The sequence below is a fragment of the Mastigoproctus giganteus genome, chromosome 6 (genome assembly GCF_048544385.1).
Source record: "Mastigoproctus giganteus isolate SK-2022 chromosome 6, ASM4854438v1, whole genome shotgun sequence".
Lineage (NCBI taxonomy): Eukaryota > Metazoa > Arthropoda > Arachnida > Uropygi > Thelyphonidae > Mastigoproctus > Mastigoproctus giganteus.
The window spans coordinates 106,838,854-106,857,578 of NC_143580.1; the positions used below are offsets into that span (position 1 = coordinate 106,838,854).

The 18,725-nt window shown below is 35.7% G+C and overlaps 1 protein-coding gene and 1 long non-coding RNA gene across 2 annotated transcripts in view; one reads left to right on the forward strand and one right to left on the reverse strand.

Moving 5' to 3' along the window:
• The window catches only part of LOC150084494 (uncharacterized), a 205,115-nt gene that overhangs the window by 92,790 nt on the left and 93,600 nt on the right, over positions 1–18,725 (forward strand). Inside the window, exon 2 of the long non-coding RNA XR_016547061.1 lies at positions 14,984–15,043. This is a non-coding gene — a long non-coding RNA (uncharacterized LOC150084494). The remainder of the gene's footprint in view (positions 1–14,983; positions 15,044–18,725) is intronic.
• LOC150084495 (cyclin-dependent kinase 2-like) overlaps positions 1–18,725 on the reverse strand; it is a 75,451-nt gene that overhangs the window by 45,884 nt on the left and 10,842 nt on the right. The window contains exons 4-5 of the mRNA XM_090375245.1: positions 11,923–12,043; positions 5,291–5,461 (exon numbers count right to left, since the gene is read on the reverse strand). Coding sequence (XP_090231371.1) covers positions 5,291–5,461; positions 11,923–12,043 — 292 coding nt within the window. The remainder of the gene's footprint in view (positions 1–5,290; positions 5,462–11,922; positions 12,044–18,725) is intronic.

An 18,725-nucleotide genomic window follows, 5' to 3' on the forward strand; every position in this document is an offset into this window, starting at 1 on the left:
GCAACATCATCAGTTGGTCCCTCTCTATAGAATTTAAATACTGTCTCAGACCATCATAGTCACCTTTACGAAAACAAAAACCCTTCCCTTTACTCCTGATGGTAGTTACCTTTTTGAGTAAATCCCACTTCAGCACACTGAAGTGGGATTTACTCAAATCCCACTTAGTGGTTCCTTTATCTGCAGATTCTTAATGCATGAAGAATCACTACTGATAATCAGATAAAGAGTATTACTCCCTCTAGTTGCCTCCCGAACATGCTGATGTAGAAAACAATCATCCAATATATCCACAAAAGTCTTGCTAGTGTGTGTGACTACCCACAAATTCCAATCAATATCTGAGAAATTAAAATTCCCCATTATAATACTCTCTGATTTACTGGCCCACTATTTCCCTGTACAGTTTCTTATTATACTCAGAGTCATTAGGCCTACAGCATGCTCCTACTCTCAATTTTGATCTCCCGGTGCTTATGTCACACCAAACTGACTCAACACTGCACTGTCCAGAGATGTTGACTGGCTTCACTTCCTTGGATTTTGTGTTTCTTAACTAATAGCATAACCCCTCCTCCCTTCCTATCCTCTCTGTACACAGTGTACTTACTCCCCAAATTCCAGTTCTGCATTCCTTATATCTGTGTGACACCACGTCTCTGATATCCCAACAATATCTGCCTTTGATGTTTTGAGAAATACCACAAATTCATTTACCAAACTCCTACCATTGGTGTACACGCAACTGTTCCTATTCTTAGCTATCCTAACACAACCCATGTGTTTACTTGTACCGGAATGACTTCCAGCAGTCTTTGAAATATCCTGCATCTTTTTTTTCTAGGCTGCTGCTCAATCCAATATAAGCAGTGCAAGAATCACTTTCACCTCTGCCAGTGACTACCGTTAATCTATTAGTCCTTGTATCTCCCCAAGCTAGCAGTTTTCCGACCCACCTAACACTGCCTCGATAGCATCAGCAAATATTCTTGCACCCTTTCTATTTATGTGTATCCCATCCCTGTAGAGGCAATCTCTCCTGTTAACAAGTACAGACCATGCTGAAAAAAATTCTACCCCTTGAGTCTTGCACAATCTTTCCAGGGCCGAATTGATTGACAAGGCTCTCATCATACAGGGTGTTTCAGTTAAACGTTTCAGAACTTCTAAGAGGGGTAGGGTACATCCTGACAACTCGAAATCATATAGCAATGTGGGGTCGGAAATGCTTTCCTGAAGCGGTGTTGTACACAGAAGCACCATAAAGAAAAGAGACCGTAAGTGAGAAATCGTTTTAATAATACATGAAAAGAAGCAAAAGGTACATGGATTAAAGTAAGTGTTCGAAGTTTCTTCCACGGGCTACAATGCACGCCTCACATCTCCGACGCATGGACATCCGAACATTCTGGAATACTCCAGGCGAATTTCGAATTTCTTGAACAAGAACGCCAAGTTAGTAGGATGGATGATTACACGAACGCAGAGTTAGCCGATATGCATTTGGCGTACGGGGCTGCAAATTGTAGTGGGCCAGCCGCACAGCGTTTGTACGCGGAACGATATCCGACGAGGCGTATTCCCAGTCATAATTTCTTTGCAAGACTGCACCAGAGGTTAGCTGAGAGAGGTTCATTTGAAAGAGCTGACAGGGACAGGGTAAGAAAAGCACGGACTCCAGCCGTCGAACAGAATGTGCTGCTGCATGTACAGGGGAATCCAAGAACGAGTACACGAAGTCTAGCAAAAGCAGTCGGGGTTTCCCATTGCAGCGTCTGGAGGATTCTCCGAGAACAAGACATGCATCCGTTTCACGTGCAGCGTGTCCAGACACAGCAACCGGAGGATTATGCACCTCGTATTGCTTTCGCACAGTGGTACCTTGGAAAATGTGCTACAAATTCCCTTTTTCCTGCTGAAGTGTTGTTTTCCGATGAGGCATCCTTCACAAGGGAAGGAATTTTCAACACGCATAACGACCATATCTGGGCGGTCGAGAACCCGCATGCAATACGACGTCGTGCAGCACAGATTCGATTTTCGGTCAATGTATGGGCCGGTATTATGGGAGATCACCTCATCGGACCTTACCTGTTACCGTGTCGTCTAACCGGACCTATCTACTTGATCTTTCTGCAGCGAGTATTGCCACAACTTTTGAGAGATGAACAGATTTCTGCATCGACGCAACAGACAATGTGGTTCCAACACGATGGAGCCCCTGCCCATTATAGCGGAGATGTTCGTAACTACCTGGATGTCACATTTGGTCAACAGTGGATCGGACGTGGTGGTCCCGTGCGTTGGTCTGCTCGGTCACCCGACCTATCATGTCTTGATTTTTATTTCTGGGGTCATATGAAATCGCTAATTTATGACACCCCTGTTGACAATGCTGAGGAGCTGGTTGCAAGAATCGCAGTAGCTGCCGAAGAAATTCGAAATTCGCCTGGAGTATTCCAGAATGTTCGGATGTCCATGCGTCGGAGATGTGAGGCGTGCATTGTAGCCCGTGGAAGAAACTTCGAACACTTACTTTAATCCATGTACCTTTTGCTTCTTTTCATGTATTATTAAAACGATTTCTCACTTACGGTCTCTTTTCTTTATGGTGCTTCTGTGTACAACACCGCTTCAGGAAAGCATTTCCGACCCCACATTGCTATATGATTTCGAGTTGTCAGGATGTACCCTACCCCTCTTAGAAGTTCTGAAACGTTTAACTGAAACACCCTGTATATTCCCTCCTATCGTGTCTGGGCAGAATTGCAGACACTTTCAAATTCAACCCTAATTCACGGCTTTTTTTCAACAGTGACCTGTACTTGTTAAGTAATTCTGCCGGTCTCCTACTCTTAATATCATTCGTGCCAACGTGTACAACTATATCACCTTTTGTGCCCTTAAAAGATGATATCCGTCCTACGTCATCAACCTTTGCCCCTGGCAGACATACCCTGGTCCTCTTCCACCTATCCTTTTCACAAAGAATGTTCCCCGTTTTCCTGACAATAGAGTCACCAACAACTACTAGTTCATGTGGGACCAGCACATTCTGCCTTGGGGGTTGCCGCTGTGTTGCGTGATGACCAAGTGCAAGCTCTGGAGTTGATGTGGGCAGCTGAGAGCTTGATGGGCCCCTCAATTTAGATCCTTCAAGTTCTCATGTAGGCCCATAACGCTGAGTTGTCGCCTGATTTCCTTACATCACGCACACACCCCAGAGCAATATCATGTCCCGTACCCAATTTCTCCACAAACATCATGCAAGCAGTGCATTTTAAAAGGCTGTGATTCAGAGGGCAACTGCCCCCCTCAGTTCTCCCCTGAAGCACAGCACTCCCATTAGCTTGAGCCTTTTGCTTTGCTGCTCTGGTCTGAGTCATGATTTCGATTTAATTTCAGTACAAAATTATAACCCTAAACTTGTATCCCAACACAGTTATAATGCTATATATATTTTTCAGTATCAAGTATTATCTATGAGTTCCATTTATATAACTTCCATATCAAATTATGTATTAATAATTTTCAAATAGATATTTACAGTATACCCAGTATAAAATAAAATATAAGTACAAATTCAGTAGCTTTCGGAACACGTGTGACGCATGAGTAACGTGTCACACTTTGCTTGTAATGTATTCAAATTTGTCAGTTGATAAAGGGACACGTGTTCCGAAAGCTACTGAATTTGTACTTATATTTTATTTTATACTGGGTATACTGTAAATATCTATTTGAAAATTATTAAACTATGGACCCCAGTACTCCAGGCCCATTTGTCACTAAATTATGTATTAATTAATTGTTAAATTTGTAATCTAAGTCATTACACGTATTTAGTTAAAAAGTACAATTTAATTGACAATGAAGTTTAACAAGATTAATAGATTTTACTGATTGATTGACAATATTATATTATATACTATACTATGCTAAACTAAGCTTACGCTATCTAGTTCGGGATATAACTGTGTATCGTATAACAATGGCGGCAAGTTACGAACGGTAAATCTACAGACACTTAAGTATTAATTAACTTCCAAATCTCGCTGTCCCAATTCAGAATAAACTAAGGATCCTGACTAGATCTATAAGCTACTTATAGAAAATAATTTGATATATAAGAATTATCTATCTCTTATATAAAATTATCCATCTCTTAAAATCTCTATTTAAGTTAAACTAAGTATCGTAACTAGGAATATAAAGCTACTCTAGAAAATAAGTTAATATGCCAATTTAAGCTAATAAAACAGAAACTTCTCTATTCCAGCAGTAAAAAACTTTGCCTGCACAAGGCTACTCTCGTATGCACCAGCTTTGAAACAGTGTAGTTTTAATAAGTAATGTTGTGGCAATTTTAATATGCAAAGAAGAAACCTCTAATTATAATAGACCATTGCAGCTTCTGTGTCCACCACTGAGTATGAAGTGAATTGTTCATATATATGTCACTTGTAAATTTTTCATCACATTCAAGAAACAAAAGGTATAAGCAAATAAAGTAATGTTTTAGAAGACAAAATGCACAAGGCATAATTTCTCATGGATTTAGGTAATTAACTATATAATATCAGTGTAGATACACCATAGTTTACCCATTAATTAATTAATTACCTAAACCCATAAGAAATTATACCTTGTGCACTTTGTCTTCTCATACATTATTATTACCTACACTTTTTGGCATCTCTGATATTGTGGAAATAACTTTGCAACTGTAATGGCATATAGCATTACCAGGTTAACTGCCCACCCACTGATGAAGCCCACTAGCTTCAAAATGATCGTCTGGGTAGTGGTATCCACTGAAAATAAATAACAGTAGCCTTCTCTACTAGAGAAGCATTATTTATTTGAAGTAGCGCAATACTAACTATCTCATTGCGAAGGCACCCACAATATGAGATACAATTAAAACGATGCCTTTACACTACATACATAGTTCAAATTTATGGGTAAACTATAGTATATCTAAACTGATATTATATAGCAAATAAAGTAAATATTATATGACAAGTGACATAACAGATAAAAAAGTAAAAGAAAAATGGGAATATAAAAAACTGATTCATTCAATTTGAAGCATTTCCAAATCCTCTCACATTTCTTTCACATGCAAATAATATTTAAATTCATTTTTGTGTGTGTGTGTGTGTGTGTGTGTGTGTGTGTGTGTGTGTGTGTGTGTGTGTGTGTGTGTGTGTGTGTGTGTGTGTGTGAGAAAATAGCTGAAAAATAAATTTTCATAAAACAGATGAACTGCTGAAAGTGCTACCCAAACCTCATGTGTATATGTCCTAAGAGGCACACCAAAAGCCCTAGCAAGACCAAAATCTGCAAGCTTTATATTTCCTTGCTTGTCAATAAGCAAATTTTGAGGCTTTAAATCTCTATGCAAAACTCGGCGGGAATGACAATATGCAATGCCTTGAAGAAGCTGCCACAGATAACTCTGAAATTAAAATAATTCTAATAAACAAAAATTTATATTTTCATAACACATGCAAGATATTTTAATGCATTTTTTTTTTTTTTTATCTATTTTGAAAATACAGGTAGTTACCACAAAAAACAATGAAATTTTCATTAACAAAAGAGTTAAGCAAAGTATTTTAATGCAATAGTTTCAAACCAATTTTAATTAAAATTGTGTCTGGGGCTACATTCAGAGTTTAGCTGTATTAAGCAAGTTGGCTATAACCAATGAATCAGACATTATCCTTCTATGAAAAGGTGTAAAAGTTGTACAAAAACTATTATACAAATGTGTTTTTCAGGAGTAACAATACAATAAAAATTAAGTTTATAATAATGGGCTACTATTAATAACCAAAAACGCATGGAGAAACAAATAAAAAGAAAGAAAGTACATAATGTTGGGCTTTTACTTTCAATAAAGTAAAAGCCCAATATTTTATACTGAATACTGATGAAAAAAATGGGAGGAACAATATGCTGATGAGAGAAAGAGAAGACTGAGATTTTAGTCTGAATATGGTGACAGAGCCTTCAAAGAATTTGCCACATTATACTAATATTAGAAGTAAAGAAATTGCTGGATTTCTTAGGGTTATTCTCTATGCTAGATTAAAATACTGGTATGCTTTAATGTGGCATAGAAAAATACAAAAGAAATCCAGAAATGTCATTGTGGGAAAATACAAAACTTACAAAAGGTCTTTAAGTAAGTAGGGCCCTTAAAGAAGTAAGTAAGTGTAATTCTGTGTTCAAAATACTGAATTTTCTGAATTATGGCATATTAAAAAAAAAAACTTGAAGTTTGTGATGCACGAAGAGTTTTCGAATAATAGCTGGACTAGCAAATATTTCTTTATTGAAAGTAAAAGCAAACTTGTTAGTCTTATCTGCCAAAAAAAATTGCTTCTGTTATGAAAGAATATGATATAAGAATGAATATAAAGGCACAGATGAATGCCTGAATTTAGAAAACATAAAACCTGCAATTTGAAACCTTAGATAGGTCACCAAAACATTTTCAGGAAATAATGAATTTAAAATGAATCAACAGTGCATTCTAGCTCTGAAGCAGCTGAAATAACTGCAAAAACAGAAAACCACTTATTCAGTGATAGAATTTGTGAAACAATGGAAATTACCTGTGACTGAAAAAGTCAATCCAAATAAGAAAAAATAAAGAAAGAAATCAGCCTTTGTACCCAAACTTATATATGATGCACAGAAGAATTAAGAGAATTTATTTGAGAAATTTAAATTGAGGGCAAAATAATTTGATTATTATGCACTCACAATGGATGACAATGACAAAGTTCACTTTTGAAATAACATCATTGATAACATTGTACAGATGCAAAATTTTGCAGTACAGCACCTCCTAATGAATGATGCAGTGAAATACCATTGGAATTTTAAAGCCATTTTATTCAACTTAATCTTATGTAACTTCCTTTTAAATTCACCTTACTATACTGGTGTTAGGACCATTCATCTTTTTCTAAAATTCATGCTGTTTTTGCAGTTCAATAAAACTAGCAGATTTGCCCAATTTGAAAGCAATCATTGACAGGGAGGATTTAGTCATGGAAGTAAAGAAAACACTTCCCTCACTTGTGGGAAAACATGCATGGTTCTAAGACCAGTATTGCAGAGTGAATTTAAAAAGTTTCATAGGATTAAGTTAGGTAAACTGGTTCTAAAACTCCAATGGTATTTCAATATATCATTAATTAGGAACCACAATACTGCAAAATTTGCTGCTCTAGGAAGTTATCAATGATGTTATTTCAACAGTGAACTTCATTAGACATGATGGTTATGACCAACCAGAATCATTCACAACATTTTCCAAAAGACACTGAAGCAGAGTATTAGCATATGATGCAAGAAAGCAAGCTTATATACATCAGCAAAAAAAAACACCTTCCCATTTTGCCTATCCATTTGCTCCAAAAGTTTGTCCAGTTCTTCCTTGAATTTATTTAAGCTATCAACTTCCACAAACAACAGAAGGAAAGTTTGTTCAAGCAATCAACCACTTGCTGGCTAAAGGCAAATTTCCACACGTCTATTCTGCAACTGTCTTTCCTCGATTTGAATTTATGCCCCTTCAAGTGCATAATTTGAGCCAGAAGAAGAATCCCATCAGCACTGAGCTTGCCCAAACCATTTAAAGACTTAAATACCTCAATCAGATCACCTTGCAGGTGCCTAGTCTCCAGATGCTGCAATTTGCAGAACTTAAGCCTTTCCTGGTAAGAGCACCCACTTTGTTCCCCCCTTACCAATCCCATTGCCCTTCTCTGTATTTATTCCAGTAGCTCTATATCCTTACATCCTTCCTAAGTACAGTGATAAAGTCAAATTTTTTTTTTTTTTTTTTTTTATGATCTGAAATAGACATTTTCATCAGAGAAAAGGGTAAACAAGTAACAGTTAGATGATAAATGGAACTCAGATCTTACTTTTCTAGTAGACAAAGTTATCTTCATAGGCATGAAACCTTAAGGAAAGAGTAAATTAAATGTTTTCCGATATTAAATCCTTTCACATGAAATTGAAGTCGCTACATGAACATATTAATGAGCAAACTTGCATTGCTTTCCTTTTTACAAAACTGATATGGAACCTTTTATCAAAGTAGTTGAATAGATAATGATAAAATAAAAAGTGTTACCATCATTTGGTAGCTCCAAAATGGGTTTTTTCTCAAAATTTGTTGACTTTATACTAGATTAAATGAAATCTGCATGTTCTGATGAAATCCTTTTGTTATTAACAGTGATGAGTTCCAGCACAAAAGAAAATGGAAATAACTAAATTAAAAAGTAATGATCCTTTAAAACATGCTTTTGCCAAGAGAAATCTACTGAAATTATGCAAGCCTACCTGATTCAAAATTCCCCATCATCAATACAGTCTCAAAACTATCAATCTCAGCATTACATTTGTGAAATTGCTTACAAACTACAAGTAAATAAATATTGTTCTTAGTTTACTATGGATCACTTCCAGATATTTTATCTTCTGGTTTCAAAGCACAGATTTGCAAATTATCTTGGGGATATCCAACCACAGAAATCTCATTTGGGTAATTTAAAATACACTGTTATGTATACTAGTAACATATGATCGATACACCTGTCGACTGTAGAGGCTAAAATATAAAGAACTGAAGGATCATGAGAAACCTAAACAATTCACAAAATAAGCCAAATTATTTATAATTAAAGCAGCAATTTATAATTAAATTTAAAAAATGATTACTTTTTTATGTAATTTTTTTAGAAGGAAAGGTTCTTAGCTAAAAATTGTTTTGTTTTTAAAACTTGTACAAAATATCAATAAAAAATCTGCTTTCAAAAATATTCCTACAATTATAAAAATAGCCTGCTGCCAGAATTACCAAAATGGACATGTAAATGCTCAGGAACTATATGCAGTCAAACCTCTCAAATCCAGCAGTCCATTATTTTGCACTTCCCACTTTCTGGCTGTGTTTAGGAAAACAAGCAAATACAACCAATTGAGCTTTAACTGTCAGAATTGACAAATTCTGTTAGAGCTATTTTTGCAAAGTGGCACAATTAGAGCTGACTGTGCAACAGGGCATAACTACAGTGGAGCAAAGATACACAATTGCACCCAGGTCCTGGAATTACTTGTTATTTGAGGACAAGAAAGATTAGTGACTCAGCAATGGATTATTCAGTTTCCACATTTCACAATATGTAGACAAAGAATGTCTCAAGTAACGATTCCCTAAGCACATTTATTATTCAATAAATATTTTTAGAGAACTTAGTTTGTCATTTTTAAACATTGTTTAAAAATGACACAGCCACTTTCATCCATTTGCATTTTTTCCCATAGGCAGTCTAAAAGAAAATTAAGTAACTCTGAGGGCTATGGCCTTTAAAAAGACATGCACTGAGCATTACTTATTGTGGCAAAGGTTGTATTTCCTAAGGTTCTTAATTTGGGGCTTCAGTGAGGCGAGTGCAAGGCCTTTTACTTTTCTGCCTTTCAAAATATACTGCAATGCTTAACTTTCCATGTACTGTATACACTGGCTTAAAAAAAAAAAAAAAAAAACCACTACAGTTTTACAACTGTAGCACATCGCACTAGGCTATACATATAAATTGCCATATAGAAAGACAATACTTTTCAGCTTTTTTATGCCTATGGATGCACAAAATCCAGAAAAATTCCAAGATCTGGCAAGGAATCTAACAATTTTTTTTTTTTTTAGGACTATATTTTCAGTTCACAACTCAAGTAAATTAAAAAGAGTTGTGTATATATATATAAAACTTAATATTTTTCTTGAAATAAAATGGATTTTATTACTTTTACATATTTTCAAATAGTGTTCTGTAGCAGGTAATAATTTCTTGGCTTCCTTTTAAAATTTGCTTTTTGTTTTTTCGAAAAAAAAATATGGTTTTCAACACAAAATATTGTTGTTGTTGTTTGTTGGATTTATTGGTGCAAGAGCTACTAAGGCCATAATGCACCTATTTCAATCTTATTTGCACAAAATATTGAGAACCATAATAAAAATGTTTGTAAAACTGATATGAGTTGAAATAAAATGAAGCAAATATGTCTATATAATAAATGTATCATATGCATTATTTTTTTTTAAATCTGTTAGTGGTATATCCTGGGTTATATAGGTAGAAATTGAATGCATCCTGTTAATGCCAAAAAGTTGGCAGGCCCTGATATATATGATAAATTTGCATTTGCTACAAACACAGAATTGCTTCATAGTGAGAATCACCCTAACAGTAATGATTACTGTGATTGCTCTATTTAATCTACACGAAATCAATCATTCTGTCACTGGTGGTATAAAGTAATTGAAACATGGTGGATATGTTGAAGTAGTATTACATACCACTTGAAACAGAGTAGCCAATACAAACTCCAGCCTTTGAGTACCTTTTACAGACAGAGTGATCTTTAATTAAATGAATTTAAGTGCTACGTGGAGAAAGTAGGGGAAAAACTTCACAGGGATGAATGAAGTCAACAATTTCCTACTCCGACATTTTGGCCCAACATAGCCAGTTTTTTTTCATACTAAGACCTCTTCAATCTAGGATGTAGTAGCTCATTTCAGGAACAGGGACTAGGGTTTTTCAATTAATACACGGAATAAATCAATTGGCATAAGAGCTCTGTATTGAAGTCAGTATGAAATTGCTTTGAGCTCAAATAATTGGTCACTTGATATACAAAACAACATACTGTATGACCCTGTTTAGTGATGAACAATATAGTCAAGGATTTTTCTGCACGACTGGTGTCATTTTCACATATAGCACTTCTAAATATTCAGATGTAACTGGTTTGCTTAGAGAGAGATGTCTACATTTGAAACTATTGTCTTATCATGAAGGAACTGTACATAATTTAAAATGAAGTTTATTCAGGTTATGAAATTAAAACATTTAAGGGCAAAGGCCTCATGCTACGAGGTAGAATGACTAATATGTAGGTTAGTGCAAAAGCATCATTTTAACGTAGCCATCTACCAAACTGGTTAAATTAATTAATTAAATTGGCATCATTTTGATTATATCTCATATTGTAAATGCCTTCACAATGAGTTGCCATGGTATTGTACTACCTCGAATAAATAACACTTCACCAGTGGAGAAGACTATTTGTTATTATTCTCAGTGGATACCACCACCCAGACGGCACCGTTTCAAAGCTTGTTGGCTTCTCTTCTGTGGGTGGACAAGTACACTGGTGTTGCAATAGTGACAACCCAGTTATGAAGTATATCTCATATTGTGAATGCCTTCACAATGAGATATAATCAAAATGATGCCAATTTAATTAATTAATTTAACTATTTTGGTAGATAGCTACGTTAAAATGATGCTTCTGCACTAACCTACATATTAGTCAGTCTACCTCGTAGCATGAGGCCTTTGCCCTTAAATATTTTATAGTCTATATCACTGCACACCATCAGGCATCTCTAATATTGTGAAGTTATACTTCATAACTGGGTTGTCATTATTGCAACACCAGGGTACCTGCCGACCAGCTGAAGAGAAGCCAACAATCTTTGAAACAGTGCCGTCTGGGTGGTGGTATCTGCTGAGAATAAATAGCAATAGTCTTCTCCACTGGTGAAGTGTTATTTATTCAAGGTAGTACAATACCATGGCAACTCATTGTGAAGGCATTCACAATATGAGATATAACCAAAATGATGGCAATTTAATTAATCGATGTAACTAGTTTGGTAGATGGCTACATTAAAATGATGCTTTTGCACTAACCTACATGTTGGTTATGAAATTATTTATTTTGAGTATTATTTCATGTAATTATTTTTAATATAATTTATGATTCCTACAAACATAAAAATTCTAGAAAATATATTAATATTTTATTATATATATATATTACCTTAACAAGCTGAAGAGGAAGTCCTCCTGGTGGCCCTTTGTCCATCAACTTTTTTAAATCTTGATCAAGATATTCAAACACAAGATAAAGTTTCCTACTACTTTCCACAACATCTAACAGCCTATAAAGCAAAAAGAAATATTTTGCCAGAGAAAAAGTAATAAGTTTCATTTTAATATAGGTGTAGAGAACTTCGATGGTTTTAATATGGTGAATTTCAATGTAATGCTGCAATTAAAAAACATTCAATTCAATTACAGTTTAACTCCTTATGTGATGTGATCAGGAGTAGTAGTTTGTTGATTAATCGGAAAAAAAAAATCAATTAAAATGGGAATCATAAAAAGGTATGCCTACATACCTTAAGTTTATATTAACTAGATAGTATGTATAGCTGAGCTTAATTTTCAGCACTCACCTCAAAGTAATCTGCTTAGCTGGTGGAGAGTTTTACCACGTACATAGTGGTTATAGGATTCTAATAACTTACAGGGAATATGGGTTTAAAACTAAGTTATGGGCTATAAAAATTTTCCTAAGAAAGGAAAGTGCACCTTCCATTCTATGGTTGCCTAATTAAATTAAATTAAGAAAAAAGAAGAAAAATAGAAGCTAATAGTCGCACATGAGTGACTTTTGTCCTCAGTTAGCTATAGTGAGGGGGAAGGGAGCGCGCCTGTGTTCACGAAATGCATTTCAGTACATGTGGAAACGTAATACGTGCTAAATTCCAAATGGGGGAGAAATTGGCGGGAATCTTTTTGTTTAACATGTTGAGTGAGATATGGCACTTAAACCATTCGATGACGAGGGCTTCGTTTTCAAGAATTTTGTAGCTGGAATTTAATTTAACTACTGTGATGGCTGAATCGATGAGTGGGTTGTGATTTTGAGATTGGACATGTTGTGTTAGTTCTGTACTTGCTGAACTAGTTTTTAAGCTATTAAAGTGGTAGTATGCACACATGTTGGAAATTTTTGATGTCCCGAATTTTGCTGTTGTACTGCCTATGTAACATGCTTGGCAATCTGATTGGCATCTGATCAAATATATAATGTTGTTGTGGTCTCGTGCTTTTGTGTTGTCTTGTATGAATTGAATTTGGAACTTAATTTGTTATAAGACACAAGATCACAACAACATTATATATTTGATCAGATGCCAATCAGATTGCCAAGCATGTTACATAGGCAGTACAACAGCAAAATTCAGGACATCAAATTTCCAACACGCGTGCATACTACCACTTTAATAGCTTCAAAACTAATTCAGCAAGTACAGAACTAACACAACACATCCAATCTCAAAATCACAACCCACTCATCGATTCAGCCATCACAGTAGTTAAATTAAATTCCAGCTAAAAAAATCCTTGAAAACGAAGCCCTCGTCATAGAATGGTTTAAGCGCCATACATCACTCAACGTGTTAAACAAAAAGATTCCAGCCAATTTCTCCCCCATTTGGAATTTAGCACGTATTAAGTTTCCACATGTACTGAAATGCATTTTGGGAACCCAACCCATATATAACACAAGTGCGCTCCCCCCCCCCCCCACTATAGCTAACTGAGGACGAATTTCGAAAGTCGCTCGTGCGCAACTATTAGCTTCTATTTTTCTTAATTTAATTTAATTAGGCAACCATAGAATGGAAGGTGCACTTTCCTTTCTTAGGAAAATTTTTATAGCCCATAACTTAATTTTAAACCCATAATCCCTGTAAGTTATTAGAATCCTATAACCACTATGTATGTAGTAAAAAAAAAAAAAAAAACTCTCCACCAGCTAAGCTTTACATACGATCTAGTTATTACATTACAGCACTGCCTTGATTTTTACAGCCTTGATTTTTAAGGACTCCTTAAAAATCAAGAGTTTATATTAACTTAAAACATACACATGTACATAAAATCTGTAATTTTCATTAAACTATGTAGATAATGAAATTATGTTTTGTAGCATTCCCTCCACTATTTTTTGTAAACATTATAGAGTTGCTGTTGTTCAGTATAATGCAAATCTGTATATAGGGCACTTCTGACAGCTGCATAAGAAATTTTTGGTTCTGGATTTGATTCAGTCTCTTCATATTTAGATCCATCTATTTTTGCCACATACATAGTATCATTTTCCAACAAATCAGTGATGATTTGTTGGAAAATTATTGAACCTATTGTATGTCTTCTTGCTATAAATCCATGGGCAAATTTCAATTTGTCCAAAATCAGTTAAACTATTTTCTTTATCTTCTTGTAATTCAGGACTTCCATTAGTGTTGTCAACCTATCACTAAACTTCTCTAAAATGTAGCAAATGTTGAACATGGAATTTTATTCCATGACATTACTGTATCTATATATATTTTTGTCTTTTTTCCCAAAAAGATTTAACTCAAACTTTTGCCTATTTTGTCAGATGCATTAGGATGAAAAAGAAAGTGTATATCCTTTTCAGGGTAAATATATCTTCCTAAGTGTTTCATTACAAGAGGTACATATTCATGAAGGAAAAAAAAAATCTGAATAATGCAGAGTACATCCATGCTGATTTTTGTGAATGGCAGCAAACTTGTAAAGATCTTTTTTTTTTTTTTACTATCATTTTTGTAGGTAACATCTTATAATTTAGACCCGTTTCCTTCAAGCTGTAGTGAGTTGGTCTCCAATAAATTTCTCTGATAATAAATGACCTTAAATTTGCATATTTTTGAACAGCAGGCTGATCAGCAAATAATCTCTCCTTGTTAATACTTGATCTTATGGTCTTATTGCACCAATCAGTCTTCTGACTGATTGGTGCAATAAGACCAAGACTTTTTTTAGTTTTGGTTGATGCTGCTTTCATGTGAGCTGATTGTGACTTCCATGTTGTCTTTCTTGAATAAACCACTGCTGTAATGTCTACTATCTCTAATTTTCATTTCTTTAAAAAGAAAGCAAGAGCTCAATGACCCTTGTGAAACAAACCATGTTCAAAATCCTTCTAGATTTTTAAAAAGTTTGTTCCCAATATTTTATAGTTATCTTGCCCATAACTAATTCAGCATTTTTTTTAACAGAATTTTACAGGTACAAATATGGTTTGGAGTTGACCTCTCAGGAAGCATGCAACTGAACAGGTAGGTGTTGTGTATTACATTAGTCACAAGCATACTAGACCAGTGCCCAATGGTCTAGTAGTTGGAGCCTCCGTAGCCAGGTGGGAAGGAGCAGCAGTGCGTAGCACACGCTTCTTAATTAGACTGGGGTTCAAGCCCGTCACCACCAAATACGGAAAGGTCAGGGAATGACCACCGCATATCCCGGAACAAAATGACTTAGTTGCTAATGCTCCTAAAAACCAAACAAACAGGTCTAGTATGCTTGCTTGCTTTTTTTTTTTTTTTTTGAGATGCTTTATAATCTTTTAGATTAAATACAAATACTTGTTATTTTGCTTTTATTCTGCCATTTTATATTTCATTTGTAAAAAGTATATCTTAATTTTTGTTATGGATTTCTTATTGTTAATAAAAAAAAATAAGTAGAGTTAACTTGAATTTTAATAAAGTTACTTATTATTATTATTTTTTTTTTTTTTTTTTTTTTTAATGGGGCAGTAGCATATGTAAATACTCCAGGGTGGCAAATTTCTAAACCTAATGGGTTAATGAAAGATGTTTTATTTATATATTCTATTGTATTATTTATATTAGAGGTATTGTTTTGCTTTGTATTATTTATATTAGAGGAGAAAACTTGCACTAAAATATGTCTCAACATGATCAAGGTTAACTGAAAAGTGAAAATAAAAAAGCATGTGTGCCAAGCATGCATGGTAGATAGCTTAGCATTAGTAGAGGCATTTGATGCAAGAAAGCAAGCTTATGCAGCATCAGCCAAAAAAAAAAAAAAAAAAACCACTTCCACTTCACCCCTCTGTTCGTTCAAAATACCTGTCCAGCTGAGCCTTAAACTTATTTAGGCTATCAACCTCCACCACAAGGGATGGAAGTCTGTTCCACCAACCAACCACGCGCTGGCTAAAGGCAAATTTCCGCACGTCTATCCTACATCTGTCTTTCCTCAATTTGAATTTATGCCCTCTCAGGTGATTTTTCTGAGCTAGAGGAAGAATCCCATCAGCATTGAGCATGCTTAAACCATTCAAGGCTTTATACACCTCTATCAGATCACCTCGCTGGTGCCTAGTCTCCAGACACTGTAATTTGCAAAACTTAAGCCTTTCTTCGTAAGAGCACCCCTTTGTTCCATTCACTAATCTTGTTGCCCTTCTCTGTACTCGTTCCAGCAGCTCTACATCCTTCTTGAAATGAGGCCTCCAGACCTGTATACAGTACTCTAGGTGTGGCCTGACCATCGCCTTATACAATGGAATAATCACCTCCTTATCCCTGCTGGAAAAATTCCTGTATATCATTGACAATACTCCATGAGCTACTCTTGCAGCCCGTCTGCACTGCTCAGAGAACTTCATATCTGCCTGCACAACCACCCCCAAGTCCCTTTCATTCTCTACCACTGTCAGTGTTGTACCACAGAGTTGATACGTTGCTCTGGGGTTGCTGTTTCCCATGTGTAATACTTTACATTTGTCAATGTTAAACTTCATTTGCCACCTCTCAGCCCATCTGCTCAACCTTTCCAGATCCTGTTGCAGCAGCATAGTGTCAGTAGTGTCCTTGACAACCCTGCCAACCTTTGTATCGTCTGCAAACTTGGACATTAAGCCCGATATACCATCATCAATATCATTTATAAATACAGAAAACAATAATGGACCCAACACTGAGCCCTGAGGGACTCCACTAATAACATCAGTCCACGATGAGCAGTGTCCATTGATTACCACTCTCTGTCTTCTCCCCCTCAACCACCCCTTTATCCATAGCAGCAATTTGCCTCCAATGTCACACTGCTCCAATTTGTGTAGCAGTCTTCCATGTGCAACAGTATCAAAAGCCTTTCTAAGATCCAAGTATATAATATCAAAGTTATTCCCTGCATCCAGTTCTTTTGTGACTGCATCATAGTATCCAATCAAGTTGGTCAGGCAAGACTTCCCCTTAACAAAACCATGCTGTGTCTGAGCTATAACTGAAGTCTTGTCTAAATGATCCTGCAGTGCTTCTTTAACCAGTGCCTCCATTAATTTTCCTGGAACAGAAGTTAAGCTCACAGGTCTATAATTACTTGTGTCAGCCTTTGATCCTTCTTTGTGAATTGGGGTCACATTTGCACATTTCCAGTCTATGGGTACCTCCCCTGAGTCCAAGGAAGCTCTCATAATTATCGCTAAGGGTTTGCTTACTTCCTTTGCTGCCTCCTTTAATATAACTGGATAGATCCCATCCACCCCGGGTGCCTTTCTTGTGTTTATCTTCAACAGTTTCTCCTCCACTTTACTCCCAGTTATTTCAAGATTCTGTAGCTTACTGCTAGAGTTGAATACACCTCTGGCATTCCCCTCGCTGAATAACTCCTCATGTGTGAATGTCGATGCAAAATATTCATTTAGTTTGTTAGCTACCTGAGCAGGATCATCAACACTTGACCCATCAATATCAAGTGGACCAATCTGATTCATCCCCTTCCTTCTAGAGTTTACATAAGTAAAGAACTCTTTGCTGTTTTTCTTTGCATCCCTTGCCAAGGATTTCTCGTACTCTGCCTTCGCCTGCCTAACCTCCTTTGTAACTTGGTTGCATATCAACTTGTATCTATCATAGGCTTCTGTGTCATGTGTTAATTTGTATGTATCCCATGCATTTTTCTTCTCTGCCATATGCCTCATTAGTTCATCTGACATCCATTTATATGAAACATCCTTTGTTTCTTTTAGGTATTTTTATTTATATATATTGATTACAAAATAAAAGAGCTTTTGTATTGTAAATATTTTATTGATCAATACAAAATGAAATTGAAAAATTGAATTTTAGAAACAAAAAGAAATTGTTGACAAGTATTTGTGATGACAAGTGTTGCAGTCATGACAAATACTTGTACTGTTGCAATCATACTATTCAACAAATGGCTACATCATCATCATCAGCCATTTTCAATCCACTGCAGGATGAAGGCCTCTCCAGCAACTTTCCAGTTCTTTCTGTTTTGAGCACTGGCCATCCATTTACTACTCAAAAACTCATGAATTTCATCTATCCATCTCCGCCTGTCTTCCAGGTTTTCTTCTAGCTCCTCTTGGGTACCATTCTGTTATTTTCTTAGTCCATCTGTCATCATGTCTTCGAGCTATGTGTCCTGCCCAAGACCATTTTAGTTCTTTAGTTTTGATAAGAATGTCCTTTACTTGAGTTTGCTGCCTAATCCATGTGTTTCTCTTCTTATCTAACAGTCTGATTCCCAATATAATTCGTTCCATTCTTCGCTGTGTAGTTCTTAGCTTCTCTTCCATTCTTTTGGTGAGTGCCCAAGTTTCACTTCCATAAGTCATGGTGGGGAGTATACATTGATTCATTATTTTACGTTTCAGACAAACTGGGATATTGCTCTTCAGTATGTGACTATATTTCCTGAATGCTATCCATCCAAAATTTATTCTTCTCTTGACTTCCAGCCATTTATCATTATTCCAGCTAATAACTTGTCCCAGATAAGTATATGACTCCACCTTTTCAATTACTGCTCCTTCAATCATTATTTCCCTTTCCGTGGCATACTTGTTCATCATTACTTTTGTTTTAGCCATATCCATCTTTAGTCCAAAATCCTTACTAACTGTGCATAACTGATTAAGATTTTCCTCTAATTCTTTGGGATCGTGGCTTATGACCACAA